The 27936-nt window shown below is 45.4% G+C and overlaps 1 protein-coding gene across 1 annotated transcript in view; it reads right to left on the bottom strand.

Moving 5' to 3' along the window:
• The window catches only part of DSCAM (DS cell adhesion molecule), a 116085-nt gene that overhangs the window by 19348 nt on the left and 68801 nt on the right, over nucleotides 1-27936 (bottom strand). The window contains exons 14-17 of the mRNA XM_053657553.1: nucleotides 25082-25258; nucleotides 12373-12403; nucleotides 6279-6394; nucleotides 3006-3155 (exon numbers count right to left, since the gene is read on the bottom strand). Coding sequence (XP_053513528.1) covers nucleotides 3006-3155; nucleotides 6279-6394; nucleotides 12373-12403; nucleotides 25082-25258 — 474 coding nt within the window. The remainder of the gene's footprint in view (nucleotides 1-3005; nucleotides 3156-6278; nucleotides 6395-12372; nucleotides 12404-25081; nucleotides 25259-27936) is intronic.

Here is a 27936-nt window from a genome sequence, read left to right as displayed (position 1 = left end):
CTAGGGGACAGCGACTCACTGTCTTTATTTCTAAATAAAAAAAGAGAATGCTCTTAGTTCCTCCCTCATAATGTGGCTTGGGAGAGAACATATAATAAAAACGATCCCAAAGATTTTTTACTGATAGACAATATTCTGCAGATGCTGAATGAATAAGTCTTTTTTTTGTTTCGAACTTGAGACCGATGCATGACCTTGCGTGGAGGTGCCTAATATTTGCCAACACTATTTAATGAAGTTCATTGCAGATGGAGAAAATGTCGTCCTAAAAGCTGTGGCTCTTTCCATGGGACATGACCCTCAAGTGAAACCCAGCATGCTCAGAATGAAATGCCACACATCACACCGGCTGGGAGGCCTTCCAAGGCCAGGCCTGTCATTTCTCTGGCTCATCCCTTACCCCCTTCCCTGTCACTCAATGCATTTCAGTGCCACTTCTGTCCCCACTGTGCCTCAGGAGCATTCTCTCCTGCTCCTGCTGCCTGGTAGGTCAGCTCCTGGCTGTGAGCCAGGTTGTGATTCCCACCATCCCCTCAATGGAGATCTTCCGAAAAGACTCCGCACGACATAGCCTCTCCCAGCACCTCCACACCCCTGCTGCGGACTCGCCAACACATTGTTCTGCTCTGGATTTTCCCAGAACAGATGGATACGTGGAAAATGCATTAGGTCTTTGTTTAACGTCTAACTTCCTCTGCTAGAATGAAAGGAGTGTCTCTTTGCATCTTATAATGTTCCCATCACTGCTCACTGGGCTGTAGGTAGAGCAACCCCTTCATAAGTATGTTTGAGTTCGAATGAAGGAATTCTCGAAGCTCCCCAACCAGGCTTACAATGTGAGAGCAACGAGAGACTCAGATATGCCCCTCCCGCGGGCCTCCTCCTGCCACTCATGGCTCACAGGCTACAGCTTCTGCTTGCAACTCAGAGTCACGTCTCTGTGGATGCTCTGAATGTCACAGACCAGCTTTTCCATTTTGGGGGGTCTGACCATGCAGTTGGAAGTTTCCCTGCTTCACAGGCTTCTCTCCCATCTTGTCTGCTTACCACCAACGTCTATGCACGTTGCTGCCAATCAAACACTGGAAGGGAGCTGAAAATGCACAGTCCTTTTACCCGGCAGGTGGAACAGGTGTGCTGTGCACACGGCAGGCTTGTGGGACACTGCGTTCCTCTGCTAACATTAGGGGAGTGTTTCTTTGTGAAGAGGGGTCCAGGCCCCCAGCACTGGAATTACCCAGGATGGCTGCTACAGTGCAGATTCCTGGGCCCCACCCTAGACCAGGTGTGTCAGAATCCCAGGGGGTGGAGCCCTGTGATGGGCACTGTAAACCATGGGTGATTCTGATGTACACAGAAAACTGGGAGCCAACAACTGGTTATATGCCCCATTTTCTCTGCCTCTTTCCTGTTTTGCTAATATCTTTCTTAACTTCCATGCTGACCCGGACAGGGAAGACTGAAGTCAAGGGTCCACTGATCTAAGTCCCCTGGGATGTGTAATCTGTCCTGGAGTGAGGAGCAGTAAGTGGCTCGGAAACCCGACTGGGCAGTCCTCAAGGTGACCAGAGGCAGGGGAGGCAGATGACGATGGAAGGCTCATAGCTGGAGAGCATGTCGAGGACCTTGCAGCAAATTTTTAGAGCAAGGCTCCTGTGTACACCACCTCTGCTAAGCTAATTCACCCCTGCCCCACACGTCTCCAGAATATACTGATGTCACTGGAGAGAAAAGGAGGTGAGCTTAGACAGAAGGGAGAAAGAAAAGGCTTCCATAGCATATGCTTGAAAACCAGTTTTCCCATGAATTTTGATACGGTTCGAATGATTTTCCTGCACATTACACTGTTACTTATGAATCAACCAATTTGCTTCATGAAACTCAGGTCATTCCACGAATGCCTTGCAAGTCAGAACTTATAAAGAATAGCTTTTTACATTATAATATTTATTTTCCTAACTGCAATACTCTAAGAATGTAAATTTTTGCAAAGAGGGTGATTAGAGATTTAAAAGCTAGACATCAAAGCTTCCAAAAAAGATAATAATCAGGACATCAATTTCTCAGCCTTTCAGGGATTTAGGAACAATTTCAATTATGAAGGAACAAGAATATCTAATTAATAAGCTCTAGATACATATTAGGGAATTTAATTTCACTGAGGAATTAATTTCCATGTATTATGTATGCAAATATTAATGACCAAACTGAGCACAATCCCCATGTTCCCAGAGCTCTATTTTTCTTAAACAGTGTGTTCAGGACAAAGATATGAGCTTCGAGGACAGACAGACTGACAGCTGAAAGTAGGTGTCACTACATATTCTGTGTGCGACTTTGGGCTGCTCCCCTCACTGCACCGAGACTCAGTGTTCTCTCTGTAACATGGAGGCTACAGCATCTACTGTGTAAGTGCGCTCCTTGCAGTGTCGTGGCAAAGATGACAGATGACGTCTCAGCCCTGGCACTCATATTAATGATCTTTTTCTTTTCTTGCATTGTCTAAATGTGATAAATTGACTTAATCTGAAATTTCTAGCGCTTTCAGAGTAAACCAATACTTATTGGTTCCAAATGACACAATTTTAATAACAGCTTAGATCAAGCAGTAAAAGCTCAAGGTCCCAATTAAAGATATTCTCATCCCCCTGGTTTCTCAGGCATAAGGCCCAGCAGCCCCCCCCCCCCCCGACCAATTCCGGCCCATTTTCACGTCACAGGGACAGGCAAGTTACTGTATTTTTGGATCATAAGATGTACCCTTCCCCCTGCCCAAATACGGGAGGAATAATGGTTGTTAATGCTGCTGTTGAGTTCTGTTTACATCGACATGGGTGAAATATTATGTTATTTATGCTATTAAATATTTTACCACATTTTTTGCTTCAAAAATGTTTTTCCCACTTTCCTCCTCTAAAACCTAGGTGTGCCTTATGGCCTGAAAAATACAGTAACATGTTGTCAGCATCAGTAACACCCATTGTGGGTGCTGTTGAACTACTCACTCGTTCCTGGCCGAGCATCTGAAACGTCCACTAAAGGTCCAGTGGCCTGAGACACTGACTGGTAGTGGACCGTGTGTGTCACCGTCAGGGACTTCTGTTTGGCTGCCTCTCCGAAGTCGGCATCCGTCAACAGGACTGTGGAGCGGTCATCTACAGACCAGCAGGGACACAGAAAGCCAAATGTTCATCGCCCTTTAAGTAACTCTTTGGTCTTTCCTTAACAGCAACCCAGTACCTCCTCCAAATCTACAGAAACAACTAAACATTCAAGCCCTGTATTAGAACTGGTCTGAAATTCTAAACTTTAGGGGTTCGCTCCACTCCTGAGCTTGGTCTTTTCACGAAGGAACCATTGATTTGGGGGTAGGGGGTTGTGTTGCAGCTGCCTGTTCAGTAGAGTTTGGGAGTGATGCATTTGTCAAAAGCTCAGTGGGGACAGCACCGGTGATGGCAGCTGCGCCCAGTCTGGGGTTGCTGTCTGTTGGAAGGACGCTGTGTGTGAGCACTAGGGAAACTCCCCTGCGGAGGTCATGCTGGGGTGGTCCTTGTGCAGAACTTGGCAAATGTTTGGGCGGGGGAAGGAAGGGAAGAGAAAGGCCAGTCCTCCAAGTTCAGGGTTTCCCTGTTTTAATGGTTTTGAGGAATGTCCCTATTCTTCCCACCTCTTCTGAGACCTAATGACTCCAGAACATTCCTTAATTGACTTCTAAAAATGACTCACTAGCCAGATTTCCTGAGTCCTGTTGGAGTAGGTACAAGAAGGTTCTGCAGGTGGAGCCTGGGTTCAGGTGAATGGGGAGCATCTTAGCACTTGGAGGAGCCATGGTTGGGCCATGTGTCATTATTTGGTTGTCTCAAGATTTTTGTTACCTTGTTGTGATATTCTCCACACTTTCCTAGGAGCTTTCTTACTCTGAGGGAAACTTTGCTTAGGATATATGGATTTTTCATGAATTCAGGCACCATGGCCCGGGATGACACTCATGTGAGCGACCAGTCAGCGGGAACCTAGTTGCAGCGTGCCTTGACACGGAGTGGTAATGCAGAAGTCACAAGCAACACAGTGAGACTTCTGTGCCCAAAAAAGGTCCTGAACAGAATGAACCTTCCGAAACCCAATTACTCAGGCTCTGGCAGGAAAGAAAAGCCTCTTGAAGTCAGAATAAAATTTCTTGGCAGAGAAGGAGAGGGAAGGCTGCCAAGGTGTCTGCCGGCATCTGAGCTTATGGCACAGCGGAGGCCGGGCCCCAGGCAGGAGCAGGGCGGAGTGTGGGGGCTGGCCCGCAACTTCCACGCACCCCTGGAAAGGGCGACCTTTCTACAGAGACGGCTCCTCCCAGTCGGACCTGGCATCCCAGGCTGCCATCCACGTTCGTTTTTCATTACAGAACGGATGCATTGCGGCTTCTCACTTGCAGCCCTGCAAGGAGCAGCCCCGATTATCTGCAGGGCTAGGCCACAGACTTTTAATGGAAAAATTCAGGAGCCTGTCAGTGTGTGAGGTTAACAATTCATTCCGGGCAGGAATTAATGGCACTTCCATATTGGATTCTTGTAGTCTGAGCCCAGAGCATTTTAAAGCGTCGTATGTCTACTTCCTCAGTAATTAGAAAATGCTATTGACCGACTGTCAGCGTCACCAGGAGGGAAGTGACTTCTGGTGACAGATGACCCTTCGAGGAAGGCGAAGCATATAGAGAAATGATCGGTAGGGGCAGCTCTCTCTCCGGTTTGGACTGGCAGGAACTCGCCACTGGGAAGTGAGGCCTCTCCCAGGCTCCGCCCACCTGCCTATTTTAACAGCCATAGATGGAATTGTTAACAAATGAAACATGGTGCCTTATCCTGTTGTGAGCAAACTAATAGAACTGTGTGTCTGGTGGGATGAGTAGCGACCCCTCAGACAGCACAGGTAGTATTTACCTAAACTTGGTTGATCAAAAGCCATGTTGGACTGGACCAACCTTCTCGAAGTGCTGCTATGCCCAGACCAAATCTGAATCCAGCCAGGGCAGTCCAGACCTCAGAACTGATGAGCCATTAGGTCAAGTCATCTCTGCTGTTGCATCAGAAGATAACAAGCCAGGGTAGGGGCAAGGGGCAATGGAAGTATCCTGCCGACCTGGCCATTCCTCACTGTCTTTGTGGCTGGAAGGTATCTAGGGTAAGTGCCGGGAGTTGAGTAGTTTCAGTTAAGCCACGGGAAGGGGGTGCCCTGGAAGAAGTGCCCGCAAACACTTTCCAAAACAAACACCAAGTGAAGTTTGAAAAGAAGCAGCCTCTGCAACCTGCCCTGGAGTCTGTTTCCATGGCTACTGGAAAGCTCAGTGTTACCTCCAAGGCACGGGGTTCTGGGAAGTAGCCTGTGGATATGAAAGCAGGCAGCTGGCGGGGGCCCCACCCAGCTTCTGCTCTTACCCAACTGTGTGACCCCGAAAGCCATGTAATCTCTCTACACCCCATTACTGACTAATACATCTTTCCTGTGTTATTTGGGAGGGTTAAATTAAATAATGCCCATTAAGTGCTTGTAAAAGTCCATGACATTTAGAGAGCCCTCAATGGATAGGAGCTATTCTTCCCATCATCACTGTGTGGAAATGCGAAGTCTCGGATTCTGGAGCAAATACAGCCATCTAGGCAGGCAGTGTGGGATGGCAGACTTGGAGTGGAAAGAGGCCGGAAGTAGTGGAGACCCCTGGGCTCTGGACAAACAAGTCTCAAAAGCTTTCCAGGTGCGTGTTTTGTTGTTGTGGGACAAGGGAACTGGGCGATTCCCAAAAGCACTGTGAAGAAACCTTCTAGAACACGTCTGAGGTGCTGGGGCTGGAGAAAAGAAGCCCTGTGCAAACAGGTTTGTTAGGTGTAGTGTTTAAACATTGTCTTTAATGAAGGCCTCAGTGGGGTTGGTAAGGAAAGCACAGAGTAGGTTTCTGATGCAGGGCTCTGGAGTGTGGCCCTCCCAGGTCCATTGGGCTGCAGGGGTTTGTTCTAGGGAGTGGCACCAATAGCCCCTCCGGAGTGGAGTGAAACACCCAGAGTGGATCACAGTGGGGCGACTCCTATCCTGGGCGCTCTCTGAGGTGTACACAAGTTCACTTCCCCCCACATTTGCTGGTGCTTGTTATTCTCCTCAGTAACAGTTCTCTGCCTTCTAGCTTCTTTGCTCATATTGCATTCAAGATGTTCTCACATCTAATATTTCCCACAGCCCACTGTGTGGGCGGAGGGCTGCTACAGCCACACCATAGGGTCGCGAACGCACCACCTTACCAATGGTCTCCATCGTGTCTCTCTCTTCGATCAGAAGCTGAGCCCTGGGTATGTCGATGTGCATTCTCAGGGTCTGCTGTTGCTTGCTCAAGGTGTCTGAGGTCCGGGTGTTCTTACTGGGGGCAAAATAGGAGAGAGGCATTAACAAATACAGGTCAGTGTTACACTATGCCCATGTGGGCTTGTGCATCAACTTGGTTTCTCACCTAATTATGTGAATGCCTTGTGGGGAGGAAGGGGGAAGAAGCATGTGACAGAAGAATTTTTCCTTCATTCAAACCGTATTTGTTCCTGTTAAATTTCAGCACTCAGTCATGAGGTTCAGAAATTACAAACTGTTAGTAGAGATCGGGTCTGTATCTATCAATGCAACCTTCGGAATTTCCCATTTCTTGTATAAAAGTTAAGCGAAACAACAACAAAGAAGTGATTCTTAAACCAACAACATTTTTATTTGTCACATGTGAGCTCTTCCACTGACAACGAGGGAAGAAGAATGGGCCCAACTGTTCCCTGGATGGGGTTTTGCTGATGGATTTGTGGTGATAGCTGGTGTGGTTTGATTTTTGTTCTGGTAACAAATCATAAACCTTGTTAGCTTCCCTCACATGGGCTCCATGTTCCTAACCAATATTGCATTTAATGATAGGAAAAAAAACCACACAATTACTATAAGAATTTGTCTCAAAATTGGTGTACCAGAAAATTACTCTTAGAGTGAGCTGTCAGCTGAAAGTAAATGAAAAAAAGTACTAAAGCGGCATGTTGTAATCAACTTCAGTTACAGCCTGGGGTAAAGAAAAATCTGCGTGTGCACAAAGATACAAACCAGTTGATAAAACCTTTCATTAGCAATCTGCACTGGCAGAGCAGAGTTGTAAGAATTGGGTGGATTTTTAAAGCAGGGTTCCCTAACGCACCTTTCAGAAGCAGTGCTTGTTCAGATGGCTTGATCAGTGTGGTAGATAATCTATGGCATCCAGCTCAGTAATTGTCAAGGTCTGTACTGAGGAAGATTTCTGGAACCCAGTCCCCTCCACGATGAGTTAGTGACAGCTAATGAGGAGGCAAGGGGGACTCCATTCTGCATCTCAAGCGCTTTTTGTTCTAACCAAGCTTCACCAGGAGTCCCACATCCTTCCTTGTCCCTGAGAACTCTTGCACCTTGTGGCTGAGGGAATATTCATCTTCTGAAGGTCAAGTTCACTCAAGAGGCCCCTTAGACCTCTGCATGGGGAAGTCTGTGCTAATATCCTAAATGTTTTTAAATGGCCCTTTTCTTTATTTGCATGTGAACAAAACAGTCCATGAAAATGACACCTTCTACAATGTGCAGCATTCCTACCTAGGACTTGATCTTGAACCAGATTCCTTGCTCCACAGATGAGTAACTGGGTTATATAGCTAGATTATGCTAATTATGCAGAGTCGGATTCAAACGTTTTGGCCTGAATTTTTCGAAAGGTCTGTACATTCTTTTAAGTTATTTACTTAAGTAGGTTCTAACTTTATTTGAGGGTATGTTTTTTAAAACAAGGATTCCAATACTTGTATAAAACCGAGGGCATTCGGTGACCTGGGGGCTGCAGGCATGTCATGCTTAGACAAGCTCTATTTCCCCCCAAACATTCAGGAACTACTCCACTGTGAATATCAGAAGGATCTGTTTAGAAACTTCACTAGGAACTTGAGCTTGTCTTTGTACCAAAAATAGAAGTGTGAGCCCTTCCTCCTGCTCATCTCCAATAGTGAGGAGGCAGTGAGTGGCTGCTCTATGAACCAGCAACAGACCCAGGCGCAGGCTGAACTTCACAATGAGGGGCCTGTTGTCAGACTGACGCAGGAAGCTGGCTGAGTGTCTGTGCTGCAGTGGATACAGACTCGGCCTGTGACTACACTGTATGAACAAGGACAGTCCAAGCTGGAGGAAAATGCCTCCCCCCAGGGCTGTTGCTTCAAAGCCCTGTAGGCCAGGGGCAAAAAAACAAAAACCAAAAACTGAAAACACACTCATAAACCTGGAGATTCGGGGGGCTAATTGTTCCTCTCTCCCTTTGTATTTGTGGTCCCTTTGCTGAGAACACTCTGCATCCCACCCCAACCCCAGTGCCCAGGTGGCTGGCTCCCTCCCTCCATCCTTTCAATGGAGCCGGGTTGGCCCTGTGGGGGAACTCAGGGAACTCTCCTCATCCCTCCTTGTTCTCTGCTTATTCTGGTCTCCTTAGCACTCAGCATTCCCTAGCATGTATTTAATTGACTTATCTATTGTCTTTCCCAGGGGAATATAAACTCTACGAGGAATGTTTTCATCTGTTCTGTTCTTTGTATCTCCCTAGAACTTAGAACAGTATGTGGCCTACTTAGGTGCTCAATAAATACGTGTGGAAGGTTATTGGTAATCATGTTGTTTCGAGGGTACCCTGTGAGCTGAGTGCAGCTCCCAGAAGTTTGCTTAAGGACCATAACATTTTCACTCAATGACTTATTAGGTCCCAACTACATTGCTTCATTATTTTAATCTTTGCTGCCATATTTTATAATCTATTATTTTATGAAGGCTGGTTCTCTGAAAACTACAACACTCAGTCATTGGAACAGCAGCCAACCTAAAAATACACTGTTTGAAGAATTCTCATTTGTGGCCTAAAACAAGACACTAAGTATTTTCAATGAGACAAAAATGCATCTTTTATATAATACAGGGTCAGGCTAAATATATTAGTTATTATTGAACCATAATCTGCCACCATCCACCTGCCACCTGGTTGTCTGATTAAAATCACAGAAGCTGACACCGTCCACAAGGGATGGCATTGCTGGGCTGAGCCAATAAACTACTTGCAGCTGCTACAACTCTTTAGAGTTTCACTGTTTCCTTAAGCTTTGTGGAGAAAAACACCGATGAATATGTCTGCACATCCTCCTCACATGATATGGAACAACCTGTAAGTACAAGATAACTGGGGCTGTCAGAATCAGATGTCTTTACAATAGTTGGTGAGTCTTTTACACAGTGTGCATAAAAATATGAACATCCAAAATGCTGAACTAATTTAAACTCTCCATGTGAGCCCTTCTCTGCTCACCACTAGGCCTTGCTTGTATCGGTCCTTGGACAATAATCATGTGTTGGTTGGTGACTTAAGGTGGGCCACTGTCTCTCTTAGAAGATTGGTAGTTTTCAAAAATCATTTCTGCCTCAACATATAAAAGCAAACCCCCTTCCATCTGGGTGTGGTGGGTGAAGTCTCTCTTCTCTTCCTTCTCTGGGGTGACTGGTTGGGGTGAAGTGGATGAGTGTCCCGTGGCACAAACAGGGATGGGAGATGGACTCACACTGGGGGACCCCTGGAGGCCTCCAGGTGGTCTATGTCTGTCCCACAGTGGCCTCTGCCTGTCTGGCCCTGGGACAATGAACCCTGCTGAAATATGCAGAGACTTCTTTGTGAGACACAGTTAGAAGGTACATGTTACCTCCACCAAGATCACAGCTGATGAAGCTAAGAGCAACTTGCACTGTTATTTTTAGGTGAGGGAAGTTGGACAAAGAGAAGGAAAGTGACAAACCCAAGATCACCAAAACAGCTGGTGGCAGAATCGGGCCTAGAATGCAGGTGTGCGGTTCTGTGTTCCTACTGCACAAGCTTGCTAAATCCTCAACTTCCCAAGAAAGCAGCAGCAAAAAAAATCAGGGAAAGCAATTCTGTGGCTTTCTCTGTACCAGCACATGCGACTTGCCTGGACTTCTGCAGCCACCTTTGAAATATGGCTGGCCACAGACTCACCAGGTAGGTGACAGGTCTGCAGTTGCTTGGTCTGTGAACCTGCCTAATTCAGACTGAATGCACTGTGCATGGTTCAAAGCATTGCTTTTCCTTCTGGATCAACCCCACGAAAATCCCCTTCTTTGAGGAGCTTGCACGTTCTCTTCCCTTTCAATCACTTTGACCCTTTGCAGGAAAACTACCTCAACTACCTAAACTGAGAGTGATTGCTAGTTTCAACATTCCTAATTTTATGTTGGCCACAGTCAGCTGGGAATAATTCCGTAATTAATTCCTGCTCACATCAACAGGTGGTCTTTCAACCACAGTAATTGCCCTATTAATGAGGAAGATGCTTTCTAATGTCTTGCTTGGGGCTAATGAGAAGGGGGAGGGATGCATTCTGGGACAGCAGAGGAGCTAATAAATACCAGATCATCCTAACTAGAACTTTCCTGGAACATGTCAGAAAACAGATGCCAGCGTCTTGGGCTTTGGACAGAGGCACGATCTGTGGTTTGGGACTGGGTGGAGGAAGTGACCAGAGCACAGCAGGAGGCAGGCTGGGGCACAAATCAGCCACGTGGACGAGAGTGGGGAGAGGAACAGGGCCCCCTGGGCTGAGCCAAATACCTGTGTGGTCTAGAGGGGGCACTGGACAAAGGTCCGGTCAGTCATTATCAAGGAGGCTGTGTCCCGTGTGGCCAGGGTGTTTTCAAAAGTCAGAAAGCCAAAATTTTGTGTGAGATCTCTTGATTTCTAAATGTCATCAACAAATTTATATTTCTAGGCTCTACATTAGAACATTTATTTTATTAAGTAGATCAGCTGTTTAAATCACATAGCTGTGGCTTGTCTGTTTTCCAGATGTTTTGTCAGGTCGGCTCAGCACACGAGCGCGTGTGTCTGGGTGCTTCCCTGTGACCACAGAAACGCCTTCACACTCGCTCAGCAAACAAGTGCAGACTGTCACAAGCACGTGTATTCAAGGCATTATGGGTACATTTGCATAGTCTTCTCATGCAAGTTTGAGCTCATGGGATGTGACTGGGTACCCGTTATGAAGGAGAAAGTTTACAGGCCATTGGCATTTCTGAATTCCCCTCTGGGCTCCAGATTCTGACTACCAGCCATCTGACACTTTCACTGGCTGCTTAAGAAGCAAATTCAACATGAGCCATACTGACCTTTTCATTCTCATCAACAACCTTGCTTCCCCGGCCCTACAAAAAAGTCCATATTCTGCATCTATCTTCCTAATCCTGGCAAATGGCACCAAAGTTCATCTAATTGCTCACACCAAATATTTCAGAATTATCTTCGATCCCTCCACATCCTTTACCTACAGTTTACATTGTTTTAATACATGATGTGGCCGGACAAAGATGTCTGTGAGAAATGTAATCCATGGGCCGATGCTAGTCCGCCTTGACCTTAGGTCTTTTGGGGCATGAGCTCTTTGAGAATAACCAGAAAGTACTAATTTTATATACAAACATGGGGGAGAAAATGAAAGCCAACTGTGGTGGGGTAGGGAGTGGGAAAAGGCCCCACATCCCTCCTCTTTCCTATGTTGAGACATCCCAAAATGGCAACATGAAGTTTACCACCAGGGTCCTTGACTTTTTCCTTGTTTGTTTCTTAGGCTTTGAGTATCCTTTTCCACTTGTGGCTTAATTAGTACCATATGAAAGGTTTAAAATGCAAATATTGGGATGTGTTCTATGGTTGTGAACACTTATTTATTAAACTAGCCATAGTCACTCATCTACTCAGCAACAAGGAGTGGGTCAAGTACAGGGCTGGGCAGTGCTGACATGATCCTGACATAGGCCATGACCTCCTGGACAGGACAGGACGTGACTCGATGTTTGCAGAAGTTGGTGAGTGCTCCTGTGCAGGTGGGGAGTGCAGGGACTGAAGTTGCCATGGGAACCGAGGCCAGGGAGAATCTTTCTTGATCAGCCCATTGCCTTGGACGAGCCCTAGGTACCAGAAATTTCCTTTTGTGCTTTGCTCTTCACAGTTGTCTTGCTAACTCTCTCAGGAAGAAGGCCTGGCCCCAAAGGTGGTATATTTGGGTGGGAGCAAAACCAAAGTTACTCATTTATATGTGGCTTTTTTATTCCCAGTTTAATGGGAACATTCTGTTGGTTGAGTCTAGTTAGCAAGAAAACTACCTATGGCATGCATAAAAGTATACTATTTGTTAGGTTTTTGACACATAAAATGGACATTATATGTCAAAAAGAATATGTCATTAAAATAACCATGCAGGGAAGTGGTACCTTGTTCTTTTAAACATGATATGCTGGGTTTCATTTACTTACCTCATGAGCATTTCAGCTAGACTCTTGGCATCTGGGGAAAGAAAGGTAGCATTAGTACCTGACAAATGACTCATTAACATTCACTTAGGCATTTATGATCAATATTCTACAGTTAGGTGACAATAGTCATTTTGAAAAATAAGTGTATACCCATATCACTACTAATTACCAAGAGGCTAGTGGGTTTTTTTAAAAACTTCTACCTGGGATCTGTCTATCTATCTAAATTACCATATATATTTTTAAATTACAAAATGAACATAATACTCTAGGATCATATAAATTTGCATACCCCTTTTAGAGGTTTTATTACAACTTATTTATTTGCCACTTTTACAAAACCCAACTTTATTTTTGATAATCAGAAAATGAACATTTTTAAAAGTAATTCATTTATATAATATAAATTATACTCTTTATATTATTAAAGTATGAACATTACAAAGCTTCTGGCACCACAGATGTTTAAAAAGGCACTCCTGTAGAACAGTGATTCCTTCGGGCTGAAGAACAAATTGTATGATTGGCACATCACTGTCTGGAAACTTAGGTGCTTATTTCAAACTCAGAAATAAATCTTTCTTCAAATCTTTTTCTCTGAGGGCATTGTTTACCAAGACCTCATTACCACTTCTGACCAAAGTAATCCTGCCTAAAAATGCTGTAGAAAAACGATTATGCTTTTTTTGATGACATTGCTTTGAAATTTTCATTCTCCTTAAAATATAATTTGTTCTTCTTACATATTTTGTCCTATAAAGCAATAATGCTTTCTTTCTGAAGACATGAGAGTCTTCCTTTTGTTTTTCTCTCATTGCTAAGAAGGTCTTAATGTTAACCGTAGTATTTAATGAACAGAACTTTATGGAAAAGCATTTAGATGCCAGTGTAACTGGTTGTATAGTGAAGAAATATGTATATCGGGGCATTTTGATCCATCTTTCCTCTTTTGGGGGTGACCTCTAAATGCAACCGTTTTCATGTTGGGGAGGAGCGTGCTGCTCCTGAGAGACGAGGACAGTCACAGGGGCCACCACACGTGGGCGGGCACACCCAGGAACCAGAGGTCTGCTCTTCAAGCCAGCCACGCCAGTTCCTACTGCAGCCTCACGCCCGGGCCCCGGGTGTGTGCACAGATGGGCTCAGTCTGGGAAAGGAAGCAGCTCCCTTCCACCCCACCCATATGGCGAAGCAAAGGAAGCAAAACAGCACCGAATTTCCCAGCTCATGCCTTTATATTTATCCACCAAGACAAAGTAAATATGATGAGTTTCTTCTCTTCCTGAATGATTTAACACTTGCAAAGTAAATATATATGCAAAATGCTAGAAGCGTGGGAATAATTAGCTCTATGTAACAACCAAGCAGTGGCTAGTTCAACACTCTAAAAGAAAAGGAAAATATCCCAAGACATAAACATCATACTTCCGCTCCTGATTTGAAGGTAACTCAGATCCACATGTCTTCAAAAGGGACCAGCTTTCCTGCTTTTGCTTGTCATTTTTCTTTTCTATTCCTGTGATTTCTAAAATATCGGTGTGCTAAGGAACTGCAGTGTCCAACAGGTGAGAAGAGAGCTCCCCTCAAGTACTGACGGGCTCTACCTGTGAGTCTTTCTTGTCTATGGCATCTTCGCTGAGGTTAAGCTGGTCCCCAGGTACAGGCACCAAAGGCATTTTGGTCTACCCTTCCCTACACCTGTTGTCTTAGAGCACACCCCTTCTTTTTAAGTCTTAGCTACTCCTGATTTCATCTGATAGTGTGAGAATAATTATATTCATGGAAATTCAGTTCTTCCATGAGTTCAACTGTGAGAAGCTCTGGTGGAGTTTTAAGCACCAGTTGCCTTCGGGGACCGCATGTGAATGGCTTCTGGTCACAGGGTGGGCTGGGCTCCACTCGTACTAGGACTCTGCATTGTGCCAGTTACTTTAGGACTGCCAGTGTGTGTCCCTTGTATCAGTCCCTGCCTGGGAGTTGTGTCCTTATTCAGCAACCAGGAACCTGGGACCCAGATACATTCAGTCATTGGCTGCAGCTGAGTGGGAATTTCGTAAGCAATGTCTGTTGGTTGAAATTCCTTTTTCATCACTGTCCTTAAGGACTTTATACATAAAGTGGGATACATGTCATGAGTTCAGGGACACACAGAGGAGCCGATGTCAAGTGCCAGCTGACTGATGGAAATGAGCCTGGGAGAGCAACGTCTCAAGTTGATTGAGTCTGGAAGGATTCAGGATTGTCCCCATCTTCAGGGGAGCATGAAGCTTACGGAGCACAGACTGGAATGGGGAGTGTGCTCCGTGGGGAGTTAGTTCGCATTCCAACTGTGCAGCAAGGGGTCAGTCAGGTGGACAGGACCGAGCAATTTCCAGGTGTGGTTGTGAAGTGGGGGTGGTGAAGGCAATGAGGAGCTCAGGGGATGTCACTGTTTATTACTGAATATAATCTGGAAGCTTTTAACTGGCCCAAGGGAAGGAGCGGAAGGAGGGCAGGGGTGGAGGTGGGTAGGTGTAGGTGCTCTGAAGGCAGCAACTGGGGGGTGGCTGAGGTCTTTGACCTCAGGCATAGTGGAGTACTTCATACATTCAAACGAGTTGGGGGCATTAGGTGAAGCTGTTTGAGGCAGACTTGGAATCAATTTGGGGAAAGGGGTCAGGGCTGAGGCGAGGCTCAGGGTCTTATTCATGTTCATGCAGAGACACTGGAAAGAGATGAGAGACTCTTGGACATACTTCTGTGCAGGAGCGAGAAGAAAATCTGGGACAAGTTAGACAATTAAAAAAATCATGGAATCATTGAGTCTTATGAGCATTAGAGAATTTCCCAGTCAGCCTCCTAATAAATGTTTGAACCCCTCCCCCAGTGTCCTGGATAAATGTTGAGATGAGCTGGGCCATCAGAGCCCCCAGCAGGGGGCCATGCATTCACTGTGCAGACTCGCCCCACCTCTCGCTCCCAGAACTGACCTGCCCATCAACTCTGTGGATCTCTTCCATGTCAACTTGTCTGCATGGGACCATTGCTTTGTCCTGTCTCCTTAGTCCAAATCCCATTACTAGTCAACCCCTTCCTCCCTGCTCTCCCCAGCTACAGGCTCTCTGCTGTCTAAGTGATATCCACACTGCGGGAAGGGCAATGGATCTGAGACACAGCCTTTACTGTGTCCCATCTGTGCTTCAGAACTCTCAGAGGAACGCCCCTGCCCAGGAGACTTCTCAGCACAGAGGCCCAGCCCTCGCATGCTGGTCCCAGCTCTCCGGCCAGCTCTGCTGCCTCTCACTTCCGACCCCCACCCCTCCCTCTGAGCTTCTTACTCTTGCATTCTCTGCAGGCAGCCCCAACACTGTGTTCCTCCAAGGCCATCCACACCTTCTGGAACCATCTACGAGGCACTTGGATATGTCCCTGGAGCTGCCATGTCTGCTTCTTCACATCTACTTTCTTTTCTAGGTTGAATTCTCTAACCTCCTCAACCGCTCCTCAGATGGCATAATTTCTAAGTAATTCTCTACCTGGGGCGCTTCTCTATGAAAGGCCTGTGATTTCTTATTCTCCTTCATTAAATGAGGCTGAGCACAGAAATGTGTAATTTTTTGAGATCCCCCTTCTCATGCACCAGGGAGAACCCAATGTTCATTACAAGTGTTGCAAATGAATTTTCACTATGTATATAGAAGACTTTACAAATATCCCTATTAATTTTATCTCCTTGGCTCCAGCCTTTCCAAATCTTTTACAGTTTGGATTCTCTCCCATCTGGATTTGTTCCAACTCAAGATCGGCCCAGCCTGCCCTTATTCCAGCCGCAGCCCAGTGCCCCTCATCAGTCAGCCCTGTCAAAATGCAAATGGGGTTTGTTCAGGCCTCTGATGACCACTCTCATTTCCTGGCTGCTCACAAACTATCCTTTGTATGAGCTACACTAATTTATGCCCATTTCTCATTTCTAGAATTTATTATCTTTGAAAATGGATATGGAGTAAAACTATTTTCTAGCACCTCTAATTTGATTGTTCAAAGATTATCCACAAAGGCCTAGGGAGTATGTCTAGAAAAATTTCATTCAGAATCATAAAGCATTAGGATTTGGGGGTCTACAGACCAGAACCCCGTGGCCCCTTCCCTCATCTTTCCAGTGGGGACAGTATCTTTCCCTTCAGTGGATTACCATAGCAGCAATCAGTGTCCTCCGTATCTTACTTATCATTTGGCAATTGTCTTAGAATTCATTGTAACCATGCTTTACCTCCCCTACCAGCAAGGGTTTAGAAATATTATTGTATGTATCATCCCTTCCTCTCCCCCAATAATGACTAGAACACAGTAGGATTGGAAAAAATCAATTTAGCAGGGACTCTGCTAAATACTCTTTAAATAAGCAGGGACTCTGATTATTTTTTTAAGCAATCTCAGTTTCCTCTGTCCCTCCCTCCCTTTCTTCCTTTTTTTTTTTGTGATTCTGGCCCCCATTTTCTGGCTTTACTGGCAGTCCTCCTGGTGTATGTCAAAACAGAGTAGACACTGCCTGTCATCTGTTAATACAAGTACGTCATCCGAAGCCTCTTCTTGCCCAACACAGCTAAACAGCCCTTTATGTTGCTTGTCATGTTTTTTTCGCCAGTTTCAGCTCAGCATGAAGTTTAGACTTTGTGACACCTTTCTCCACACTCTTCACTGCTCCTGCATATCCACCGTTGGCCCCATGTCCCTACTGTCCTGGTCTGGGGAATGATGAAGAAATCCCACCAGAAAAGTCAGGGATGCTCAGACAAGGAAGGAAGGAGTTTCAAAAGCACCATTGCTAACACTCTGAATGCACAAAGATGCCTAGAAAATGGTATTGGAAAGGGGAAGTTGGTGATCAGAAGGTGATTGGTCATTTGCCTTTGGGAGGGGAGTTTCATCTGGGTCTGGGAGTCATGGAGAGGCAGGGTAGCTGAGTACAGAAACCTCTTCCAAGAACTCAAAGGGGAAGAGAAGTAGAGTGAGGGGCAGTAGGTTGAAGATATGCAAACTAGAAGGAATTCTTTTTTTTAATATTGGGAAGACTGAGGGGCTAGTAAATATACAAATAAAAACAGAAATAAACCAAATATTTTTGATGGGCAAAAATAAAATGACAAAGTAGCTATCGATACTCTGTTAAAGTATCTGTTGATCCTCCAATTCATTGATAACTCTTTTTAAGCTAACTTAATATTGACGGAACAGACACTTTCTTTCTTGAATATTCCAAAGTCTGAAGAAGTTTCACAGAAAAAAAGCTGGGGTAGGTGATATTGACCTGGGGCTCTCTGAGTTCTGCCATCACCGATGTGTAAGTTTGGACAAGTTCCCTTCAGTTTTCATGTCAGCAAATTGGGCAGAATAATGTCAGGTTTATTCACAAACTTTTAGTACAGCTATTAAGAGACAAAATGAGCGAGTGCAGAGCACAGTATTAGGAAGCGGAAGAAGATGCTAGTGCTGTGTTGATTAATACACGGCTCAAGCAGTTCTTTGGGAGAGGCACCCCTAGTTGAGCCAAGAGCATCCCGGAGTGGTCTCCCTCGTCCCTGTGTTCTTTATATGCACCAGGGGCCGTCACTCCCACCCTGGCTGTGCACGTGGCCTGAAGGTCCTGCGGCAGGGGGGACTGCAGCCCATCTCCAGCATTGCACTGTGCCTGTGTCAAGAGAGTGATTCGCCTCATATTTTACATGCTCAAATGTTTCTTTAAACAGAAAGGACTCTCTTGTTCATAGCCGCATGATAACGTTTTCAGTTCTGAAGTTCTAGGTAGGTAAAATGGAATATGCTCCAGCTAATACCTTAATTGGATAGTCACCCATACACACCCAGAAAAACAAAAAGCTATTTGGGGAGGTGGCAGACCTGCCCCTGCGCCACTGCATCTAAAATAGTGTTTATTTGCAAAATGCCTCACACGCGCGCCTGCTTCCCTGTGGAACTGAGATGGGGCTCCTCAGGCAGCTATCGCCTAAGGGGCTACCAACCTGCGTTTAGGCTTTGACGAGATCACAAATAGGACTTCCAATCCTCAGCACGTTCAAATGAAAGCCGATTTGAAAACACTGACAAAATAAATACCCGAATAACAAAACCCCACTTACTTGCAATATGAGAAAACTGTGAAGTGCAAACACGGACAAAACAGACACCCAGGGGGATAGAGCTCCAGGGCTGATGCGGACCCTCTCCCTCCGGCTGGACACGCTCTGGTCCTCACCCCCTGGCTGCCCTTGACCCTCTGTCACCCCGATGTTTCTGAGCTTCCACTCTCTAAAACAGCAACCTTTTTACTTAGTTCTGCCTTAACAGGTTTGGAGGTTTAAAAGGATAATTTTATTAAGAAATTTAAGATAACTTCCGGCCAAGATGGAGGTGTAGGTAGACACACTGTGCCTCCTCGCACAACCAAAATAAGGACAACAACAATTTAGAAACAAAAAACAACCAGTACCGACAGGAAATTGAACTGTATGGAAGTCCAACAATGAAGGAGTTAAAGTAGATACATTTATCTGGACCGGTAGGAGGGGCGTGTTGGGCCACAGGCAGACCTGGGTGCCAAGGCAGCAGCTGGCAGACCCAGTGAGGCAGCAATTGTAGAGCGAGGCACTGCGCATGAGGTGGCTGGCTGACCAGGTGGTCCCACATTTGTGCGCAGATAAACCAGGAGAAACTAGAGAGAGAGACAGATTGCACAACCCAGGCTCCCAACACAGGAAAATAAAGCCTCAAAACATGAATTGAAAGCACCTGTGGGGGTTGAGGTGCCGGGAGAGACTCCCAGACCCACAGATGAGTTCATTGGACAGACCTACAGGGTCCTAGAATGCACACAAGCTCACCCACATGGGAATCAGCACCAGAAGGGCCCAGTTTGCTCGGGGGAAGTGGCAGAGAGAACCAAAATCCGAGAGAGAGCAGAGCAAGTACCATTGTTCCCTCTGGACCCCTTTTCCACATACAGCATCACAACCCAGCAACTGGGTTGACCCACCCTGGTGAACACCTAAGGCTCTGCCCCTCATACATAACAGGCACACTGAGATAAAAAGAGTGGCCCAAACAAAAGAATGGATCAAAGCTCCAGAACAAATACAACTAAGTGATGAAGAGATAGCCAACCTATCAGATGCACAGTTCAAAACACCGGAAATCAGGATGCTCGCAGAATTGGTTGCATTTGGTAACAAATTAGATGAAAAAATGAAGGCTACACTAAGTAAAATAAAGGAAAATGCACAGGGAACCAATAGTGATGGGAAGGAAACTGGGACTTAAATCAATGGAGTGAACCAGAAGGAAGAAAGAAACATCCAATCAGGAAAGAATGAAGAAACAAGAATTCAAAAAAATGAGGTGAGGCTTAGGAACCTCCAGGACATCTTTACACATTCCAACATCCAAATCATAGGGATACCAGAAGAAGAGAAAGAGCAACAAGTGGAAACGTTATTTGAACAAATAATAAAAGAGAACTTCCCCATTCTGGCAAAGGAAATAGATTTCCAGGAGGTTCAGGAAGCTCAGAGAGTCCCAAAGAAGTTGGACCCAAGGAGAAACACACCAAGGCACATCACAATTACATTACCCAAGATGAAAGATAAGGAGAGAATCTTAAAAGCAGCAAGAGAAGAGGAGACAGTCACCTACAGAGGAGTTCCCATAAGACTGTCAGCTGATTTCTCAAAAGAGACCTAATAGGCAAGAAGGGGCTGGAAAGAAGTATTCCAAGTCATGAAAAGCAAGGACCTACATCCAAGATTAATCTATCCAGCAAAGCTTTCATTTAGAATTGAAGGGAAGATAAAGTGCTTCTCAGATAAGGTCAAGTTAAAGGAGTTCATCGTCACTAAGCTCTTATTATATGAAATTTTAAAGAAACTTATCTAAGAATAAGAAAATAAAAAACAAGTACAGTAAAATGACAGCAAACTCACAATTATTAATAACCACACCAGAAACAAAAACAAACTAAGCAAACAACTCAAACAGGAACAGAATCATAGAAATGGACATCACATGGAGGGTTAGCGACAGGGGAGTGGGAGGAGGAGAGAGGGGGAAAAAGTACAGAGAATAAGTAGCATAAATGTTAGGTACAAAATAGACAAGTGGAGGGTCAGAATAGTATGGGAAACGTAGAAGCTAAAGAACTTATAAGTATGACACATGGACATGAACTAGAGGAGGGGAATGTGGGTGGGAGAGGGGTGCAGGGTGGAGGGGAGTGAAGGGGGAACATGGGACAACTGTAATAACATAATAAATCAAATATATTTAAAAAAGAAAAAAGAGGATATTTAAGATACAAAAAGAATGGAAAGAAGGAGGGAAGTAAGAAAACACAGCATAGAATTAAAGAGTTTCAGCGTGCATGGTTCTGACCCCATCCAAACCATACTTGGGACATTTCTCAGCTTGGCGATGAAGTCTCCAGGGTGCAATGCCCAGTTTCTTCACTAATGAATGCAGGGTGGGCAAAAGTAAATGCACAGTTGTGAGTATGTGAAACACAGAGTTTATTCTGATATTATTGTTTACTAATTACCATCCTACTTTCCCCACTCACAACTGTGAACCTACTTCTGCCCACCCTGTCTTGGGAATGTCTTGCATGCATGGGAACTCTATGGATCTGTGCCCTGGCCACACTTACTTGAAGCGCTCAAGTCTGTGTGTCTCTGGGCTCCTAGATGCACATTCTTGTCCCTTTAGATTGTTAAAGTTCAGGCCAATTGTCGGTCTTACAGATGAGGAGAGCTTTCACCTCATCCACAGAGCAGATAAAGGCCATATTAGAACAAAGAAAAGGATGAAGACACCCCATGGCCAACTCCTTAACCCCAAAACCACATTCTCTCTGGGAATGGCCTTCTGGACCGATCAGTTTTACAATATGAACCCATTTCCAAACAGGTTTAAAATAATAAAGGGAATAAGGGCACTTTGTCACAGAAGCATGCTTTCATTTTACATCATTCATTGATTTTTATCTCTAGCTAATTTGAAGGCTTGGAAGTAGCTTTTTGGCTTGGAACCTGCTGGCTGGTGCCAGCATAACTTTGCACCCTCTCGGGTAAACTCTTTAAAGGAGGAAGCTTTTAGTGATCCTGGAGTTGATTATTTGACACGGGAATCAACTTTTTATAAGGTTGGGGCAGCTTGGATTCTTGGCCTAGCCAGTGACTCATCCTGTAACCTTGTACTTCAAAGATCTAGAAGTGGAGAAAAATCAGGGCATCATTAAAAGCAAACTGTGGCTTCTGAACTCCTGGATAAGGTTATAGATGGAAAAAAATGTAGCACTTACAGACAATTTAGACTTCAGGAGGCTGCTGTGCTCTAAAATTAGTAAAGCACTCAGGAAGAGAGAATATAGGTTGGCTAAATTGCTTGAGTCCCATTTTCTTTCTTTCTTTCTCTCCCTTCCTTCCTTCCTTCCTTCCTTCCTTCCTTCCTTCCTTCCTTCCTTCCTTCCTTCCTTCCTTCCTTCCTTCCTTCCTTCCTATCTTTCTTTCTAAGGACATACTGTTGTGTTTACCTAACCAGGTTGCTTGTCTATATGGTAAAACATACTCTGCTTATAAATATTTAGTCACTTCTGACAATCAAACAAAGTAAACAATTTGAAGTTGACTGCACATAGTAACTTGAACAGTGCCTATGAGGAACACCTACAGTATTTTTCTGTAATCCAAATTTTCTTATTTACATTTTTGATCTTGATCAGCAGTTGCTCAGTCACTGACATATTATTAGAAATGACCTTATTTTGGACAGCAAAAATTACTGTATGAAGCAACACTTTCTGTAGACTCTGTAAATATATTTGAACTCATTCTAACCCAGGCCCAGAATCTGTGCCTTGTGTGGGTCAGGTTGTAACTGGGTGATTTCAGTAATGACCTCTGTTTAGTGGAGAGGCACCCACAGCATTAAACTCTGTGCCTGCAATTTCCCTCTGGGTCGTGAATGAACATTTCAGGGGTCCTGCAGAGGTAACAAATGTCTTTCTGGGGCAAGGCCTGGCTTTCATTGACTCCTAGTCACTTACTCTGTCCTTTTATGGGATACTTTCCACAGTTAAAGGAAGATGATCCTGTTCCTGATAAGCTTTTATTCACTGCCATGAGTGTCAGAATCCCTAGTTCTGGGACAGAGTGTAATCTTTTCTCTCCAGGACCTAGTCAAACTCTTGTGATAAATCGGCATGGCTATGAAGATTTTACTATTGGGTATTTAAAATGCTACATTGGGCAGATAGCAGATAATCCATAAAGGTTTGTTGAACTGAATGTGTTTCTGCGCGTCCACATTAACACTTGCCCATAGGAAGCATGTAGACTCGGGTACCGGCCCTTTGCATTCTTGCTGCCCTCCTCGCAGACCTCTGACGTGGAGCCTTTGCTAAGCTCGTATAAAATGCGAGTCTGTGGAGAGATGTCTTTGTCCCAGGCAAGCTACTGCTCTGGATTAGCTGCTCCGCAGCACCCCTCATGAATACCTCCTCTTTGCTATTGCAGTTATTTCCTTCCTCCTGAAACCTCAGCGTAGGCTCTATCTTTTCTCTGGTGCAAAGAAAACAGAACCATTTCTGGGGAATGAAAGCCCGTGGTCTCTGATGTGAGGTATTACCTCCCTTACAGAAGCCCCTCTACACAATGCGGTGCCCAGAGGTAGAGCTACCTACCAGAGGAGTGTCAGTCCCTGCACACTTTCTAGACGGAGCCCTTGCAAAGCGATAACTAAATTACAGGAATTAATAAGAGTCAAAGTACAGGAGGTGTGGCCCGCCATCCATGTAATGTTTCAGCAAGACTCAGGGCCAGCGTTAGCTTCTTTCCTTGCTGTTGGCCAGGGAGTGAGGCTGGGGCGCTGATGTTACAAGTAGAACAGGGACATAAAGCAGGGGCTGGGAAGGCAGGAGGACGCAACTCCTGGGGTCCCGGGAGGAAAGCGAAGGTGAATTTGGCAGAGGGTGCTGGAGTGTGGGGGAGGACAGCTTCGATGTGTAACCCATCTGCTGCCACACCCTTGTGATAAAATATAAATAATCAGAAATTTTTACTGTTGGTTTAAAAAGGATGTGGGCAATTTACAGTCTTCTAAATGCAACAAGGCTGCCTCCATGCCCCAAGGACCGAACCCCTTCTAGGCTTGTCTATCAATTGGTATCTCAGTGACAACATCCTTAATGTCCAGGCTAGGAGAGTCTGTTTGCTGTGAAAGGCGGCTATTAAAACGTCCCTTTGGTACTTCAGTGCTGAACCCCATAGATGAAATCCAGCACAGCCTACCTTATACTGAATTTCTCAACATATTGGGCAATATTCCATATTGGCAGGGCTGTATTATGCAGCTCTTCTTCCTAGAGAGGGGATTAATCACCCCCTGTCTTGTGCTCATGTAAAATCTGAAGCCCCATTTCAGCATCCATGATGTTTGTTTGTTCTTTCCCTGGTAGATGCTAATGTGTCTCCCACCTGCACTAAAGCTAGAGTTCAGCGGCTTTTCCATCTTTGTGCATCAGACATCTGGTGCGGGCTGGGGTGTGGGATTCACTCAGGGAGGGCCTGTGACATTACAAGGTAAGTGGTTAATGTGTGAAAAAGGCAATTTCACTGGGACTGAGGCCACACAGGGATTGTCGGGCTGCAGGAGGTTTAAGCGGAAGGACTGTTGACATGTGCAGATGGAGTGCAGGGTACCTCAAATATTTTAATTTGTTGGCAAAGTGGAAGCAGACTGATAGTAAAGTGTGTTAAGAGTCATATAAAGAGGAGAATGAAGGTAAATGAAGACAGGCGGAAATATCACCGTGTCCTGCAGCTGTAACTGGATTGCGGTCAATTTAAGTTTTAACGGAGGAGTTGATGCTTTTCATGTATGTCCATGACATTCTGGGGTATCACAGATGTGTTTGGGGAGGGGAGTGATCCCAGATTGGTTCATCAAATGTCACTTCAGAGAATATACAGATCCTTGTATGACACTACCCCACACTGTATGGACACAAAAATGTAGAATGACTCATATGTGCATTTTATCAAATGGCGGCTCCATTAATTACCCTGACAGTAAAAAGAAAAGGGCTCGGGCACACTTGTCCTGCACAGGGTTTTGTGTTTGAAAGGACATGTTGGCCTCACACTGCAGAGCAAGGGCAGGTAAGGGCTGTTGGCCAGACCTGGGCCAGTCTGGTCACCGGAGCCCTGCAGAGCCGGGCCTGGCAACAGTGGATTCATCTGGCCTAGGCTCCCGTCAGCTGTCCAGGGTTTTTTCCTTAGTTAGAGTGAAACTCTTGCCCGGGGCTTCAGCTCACATTCCTATTCAGGAAAGTGAGTGTTTTCTGCCCCATAATGTTTTAACAGAACCATTAGCCCTCAATTTCCATGTCCTGCCAATCAAATAGTTCTCATTTCCAGAACACATCTGGTAGGTCTTTTCAAAGGAGGCCTAATTGGTGGCATGACTGGACTGGCTGAAAATTAAGGAAAGTGAGGTTGAAAAACCCAGAAGAAAGTGATTTTCTTTGCCTACGGGTATCTGGGATTCAGACTGACTTTTCCCTGAAGGCTCCATCATCTTACTGAAGCGACATCGCAGGAGCAGGTCGTTGGGGGACCTGGCATAGGGAGTAAGAGCTGAGTGACAGTGGGCACGATGGGCGGGTGACGGCCCGGCCCCGACTCACCTCTCAGCCGCTTCAGCCTCTGCTCCCGCCTCCTTCTCCGCACCACCAGCAGGAGCACGAAGAGCAGCAGGACGCCCACCAGGATACAGGAGATGGTCACCAGCATCTTGAGCCCCTCGTTGGTTGTCAGCCCTTCTTCGCTTTGGACAACTGACTTAATGAGTGGAGGGATTGTACCTGAAAGCAGGGCCGTGATGTTAGGTGGCTATTAATGAAGACGGCATGGCGGAGTTTTAGGGATGATGGGTTACAACAGTCGCGCCATGGGATCCCAGGTGTCCACAGTGATGGGGAATGAAAGGAAGTCTTCATCTAGGTTCTTGCTAACTTATCTACTTGCTCTCTCCCTTTCTTCTGCACAACTTTGAACTTAGTCTACAGCACATCAGATCAGGATTTGCACCAAGGGTGAAGCATATTTCTTTGAAGGAGACTTGGTTTTGCAAGGTACTCCTTGGTACAGGCACTTGGAAACTTAAACTCTCGGCAAAATGCTTAAAAAAGTCACGTGGACTTAAATGTCATCCATAGCACAATTGATAGAGGCTGCTTGAAAAATTGCATGTCAAACAAGGAACAATAGTTTTGGCAAGTGGACAGAAGAGAGTCTGGGAGGAGACTGTACCAGACACCCTGGTTCAAAGAGCTTAAAATCCCTTTGGTTATGCATTTGCTTTAATCACAGGTATAAGACTGAATATACTTAGAAACTCTCATTTCAGGCTGTAAGAGCTACAGACGACTTTTCAGAGGGGAATCATCCAGGTACCCAAAGCAAGCTGTTTATGGACCAGACACTGTTAAACAGCGCTACGCAATTCAGATTATTAAGTAGTAGAAGGAAATACCTAAGCAGAGTGGAGTCTGAGCTACTGGAAGCTGCTTCTACGCAGAGGCTCAGTACGAGGGGGCAGAGATTCAAACACAGACCTCACTGTGTTTTATGGGGCATGCGCGGTGGCACCGTCCTTTATGTAAAACTCTTCACCCCACAGTTTGTTCCCTATAACACATGGGCCAGGAAGCCAGTGGTTTAAGACAAAAGTGCAGAAAAATAATATATTTTCCCCCTGAATAGACACGTTTGTTGTCCTGCATTTAGAAAGCAGAGCGGGAGTAACGGAAGCCCACTTCTCTGTGTGATCTGCTAAGGCCAGGAAGAGAGTTCTTCCGACTTTGCAGTGTTTTTGACTGGATGGTGCAGTCTGCAAATGCTCAGAGCCCACCTACGGGAGGCAGGTGAGGATGCACCTGCAAAACCAAGACTTTACAGGGACAAGTAAACACGTGGCTAAGGAAATGACAGGAAAGAGTCAAATAAAGAAATGGAAGAATCCGAAATATGACTGGAATAGATGTGAGGCTAATTGTTAATGTTCACTTTTCCAAAAATGAAGAAAATCCTTCAGGCAGATGTGTCAGAAGGAATATTAAAGCTCTATATCTACAAAACTGGTTCAGAGAAACCTATAATCGCTTGCCAGGAAAATACAAATGTGTGCTCTCACTTCCTAGTGTAATGAAATCATTTCAGAGTTCAGGAAATGAAATGCAGCTCACAGGGCTTTTTTCATGATCATACTCTAAGATCCTGGATCAAGTGAGAGCATTAAATTTTTTATTTTTAGATGACAAACATTTAAAATTTGTAGAGCACTTTTTGAGTTCGAGCCACAGTTTTAAATTCTGCATGTGAGCCGTTTCTAATGAAATGAGTAGCTATACACACATCACCAGCGCGGCACACTGATCGCTCTAGTAGCTATGCAGATTTTAGAGAAACTGCCTGTCAGAGTGTGATTACTGTAAGTCAATTAATGTGAAGTCGACCATCTCAAGTGAGAATTCTACTTGCTGTCAAATGGGTACTGGCTAGCAGAGGACTTTGGGGGAGACATAAATACTAAGTAAAGTGGTTGGTAAGCGTCCAAATTCTTTATTTTGTGGGACCACAGAGTGAAGCGTGTTGGGGAGGAAGCACTCTGCCTGCAGGATGAGGCATCTTGGGATGGTGTCATGTGTAACTGAGGGTGGGAAAGCACCAGCTCAGAAGGAGAGTGGTTCCTGTCCTGGAGCTGGGCATGTTGCACCAGGACCATGGAGTACGCGCATTGCAGAGGGGGCCCAGGCTGGTGTAACCGATTCCTGGACAACTTTCATCTAGGACTGCTCTCCATTCATGGGCCCAGGCCTGACCTGCTGGAGATGAGCCTGCGCTCTGGCCAAGGGGGACTCTGTAGAAAATGGCCATGGACAGGCAATTTGGGTGGCTTACACAGTAGGCCAGAGGGGGACAGTCCAGGAGAAGATGTTTGAGTGAGGATCCCAGGGCACCGCACCCCATTAATGTCCTTTGAGTATTCCTAAGGGTCCTTGGGTGCATGGACCTGTTTACTTAGGACATAGTATGACCTGTGTCCCAGGGAAGTTCTACAGCTTTAATCAAACAAGCTCCCAAATCCCCATAAACAGAGGAGAAAACATCCCTTCACCTGCCTGGTGGTAAATAATATATTGGGGTACTGGTTTAGCTACAGAATTTCTAGGCTAAGCCATCCACTACTGTGGTCTTGTCTGGTCCATGAAGATGGGACAGACAGCATTGCCAGGAGCTAAACCAGGAGCCCTAAACATTCTGATACAGTGCAGCCGGTTCTGCCCTGTGATTAAAGCCCTAATTCAGTCACTGCCAGGCTGCAGGAATCAGTGTCTGCATGTGAGGGAATTTTCTAAAGTTCTCTCAACACATGCCTGCCAGTGGCAGCCTACCTTTCAGCTTCATTGGGTTGGGCACTTGTTCAAATATCAGTAAATGGCCCTTGAATAGTGGCAGTGGTAGAAAATAAGAATAAAAT

Source organism: Artibeus jamaicensis, unplaced genomic scaffold (assembly GCF_021234435.1).
Source record: "Artibeus jamaicensis isolate MK-2021 breed Jamaican fruit bat unplaced genomic scaffold, CSHL_Jam_final scaffold_474, whole genome shotgun sequence".
In the NCBI taxonomy this organism is placed as follows: Eukaryota; Metazoa; Chordata; class Mammalia; order Chiroptera; family Phyllostomidae; genus Artibeus; species Artibeus jamaicensis.
The sequence above is the reverse complement of the archived record's forward strand: the minus strand, read 5'-3'. Positions and strand labels throughout refer to the sequence as shown.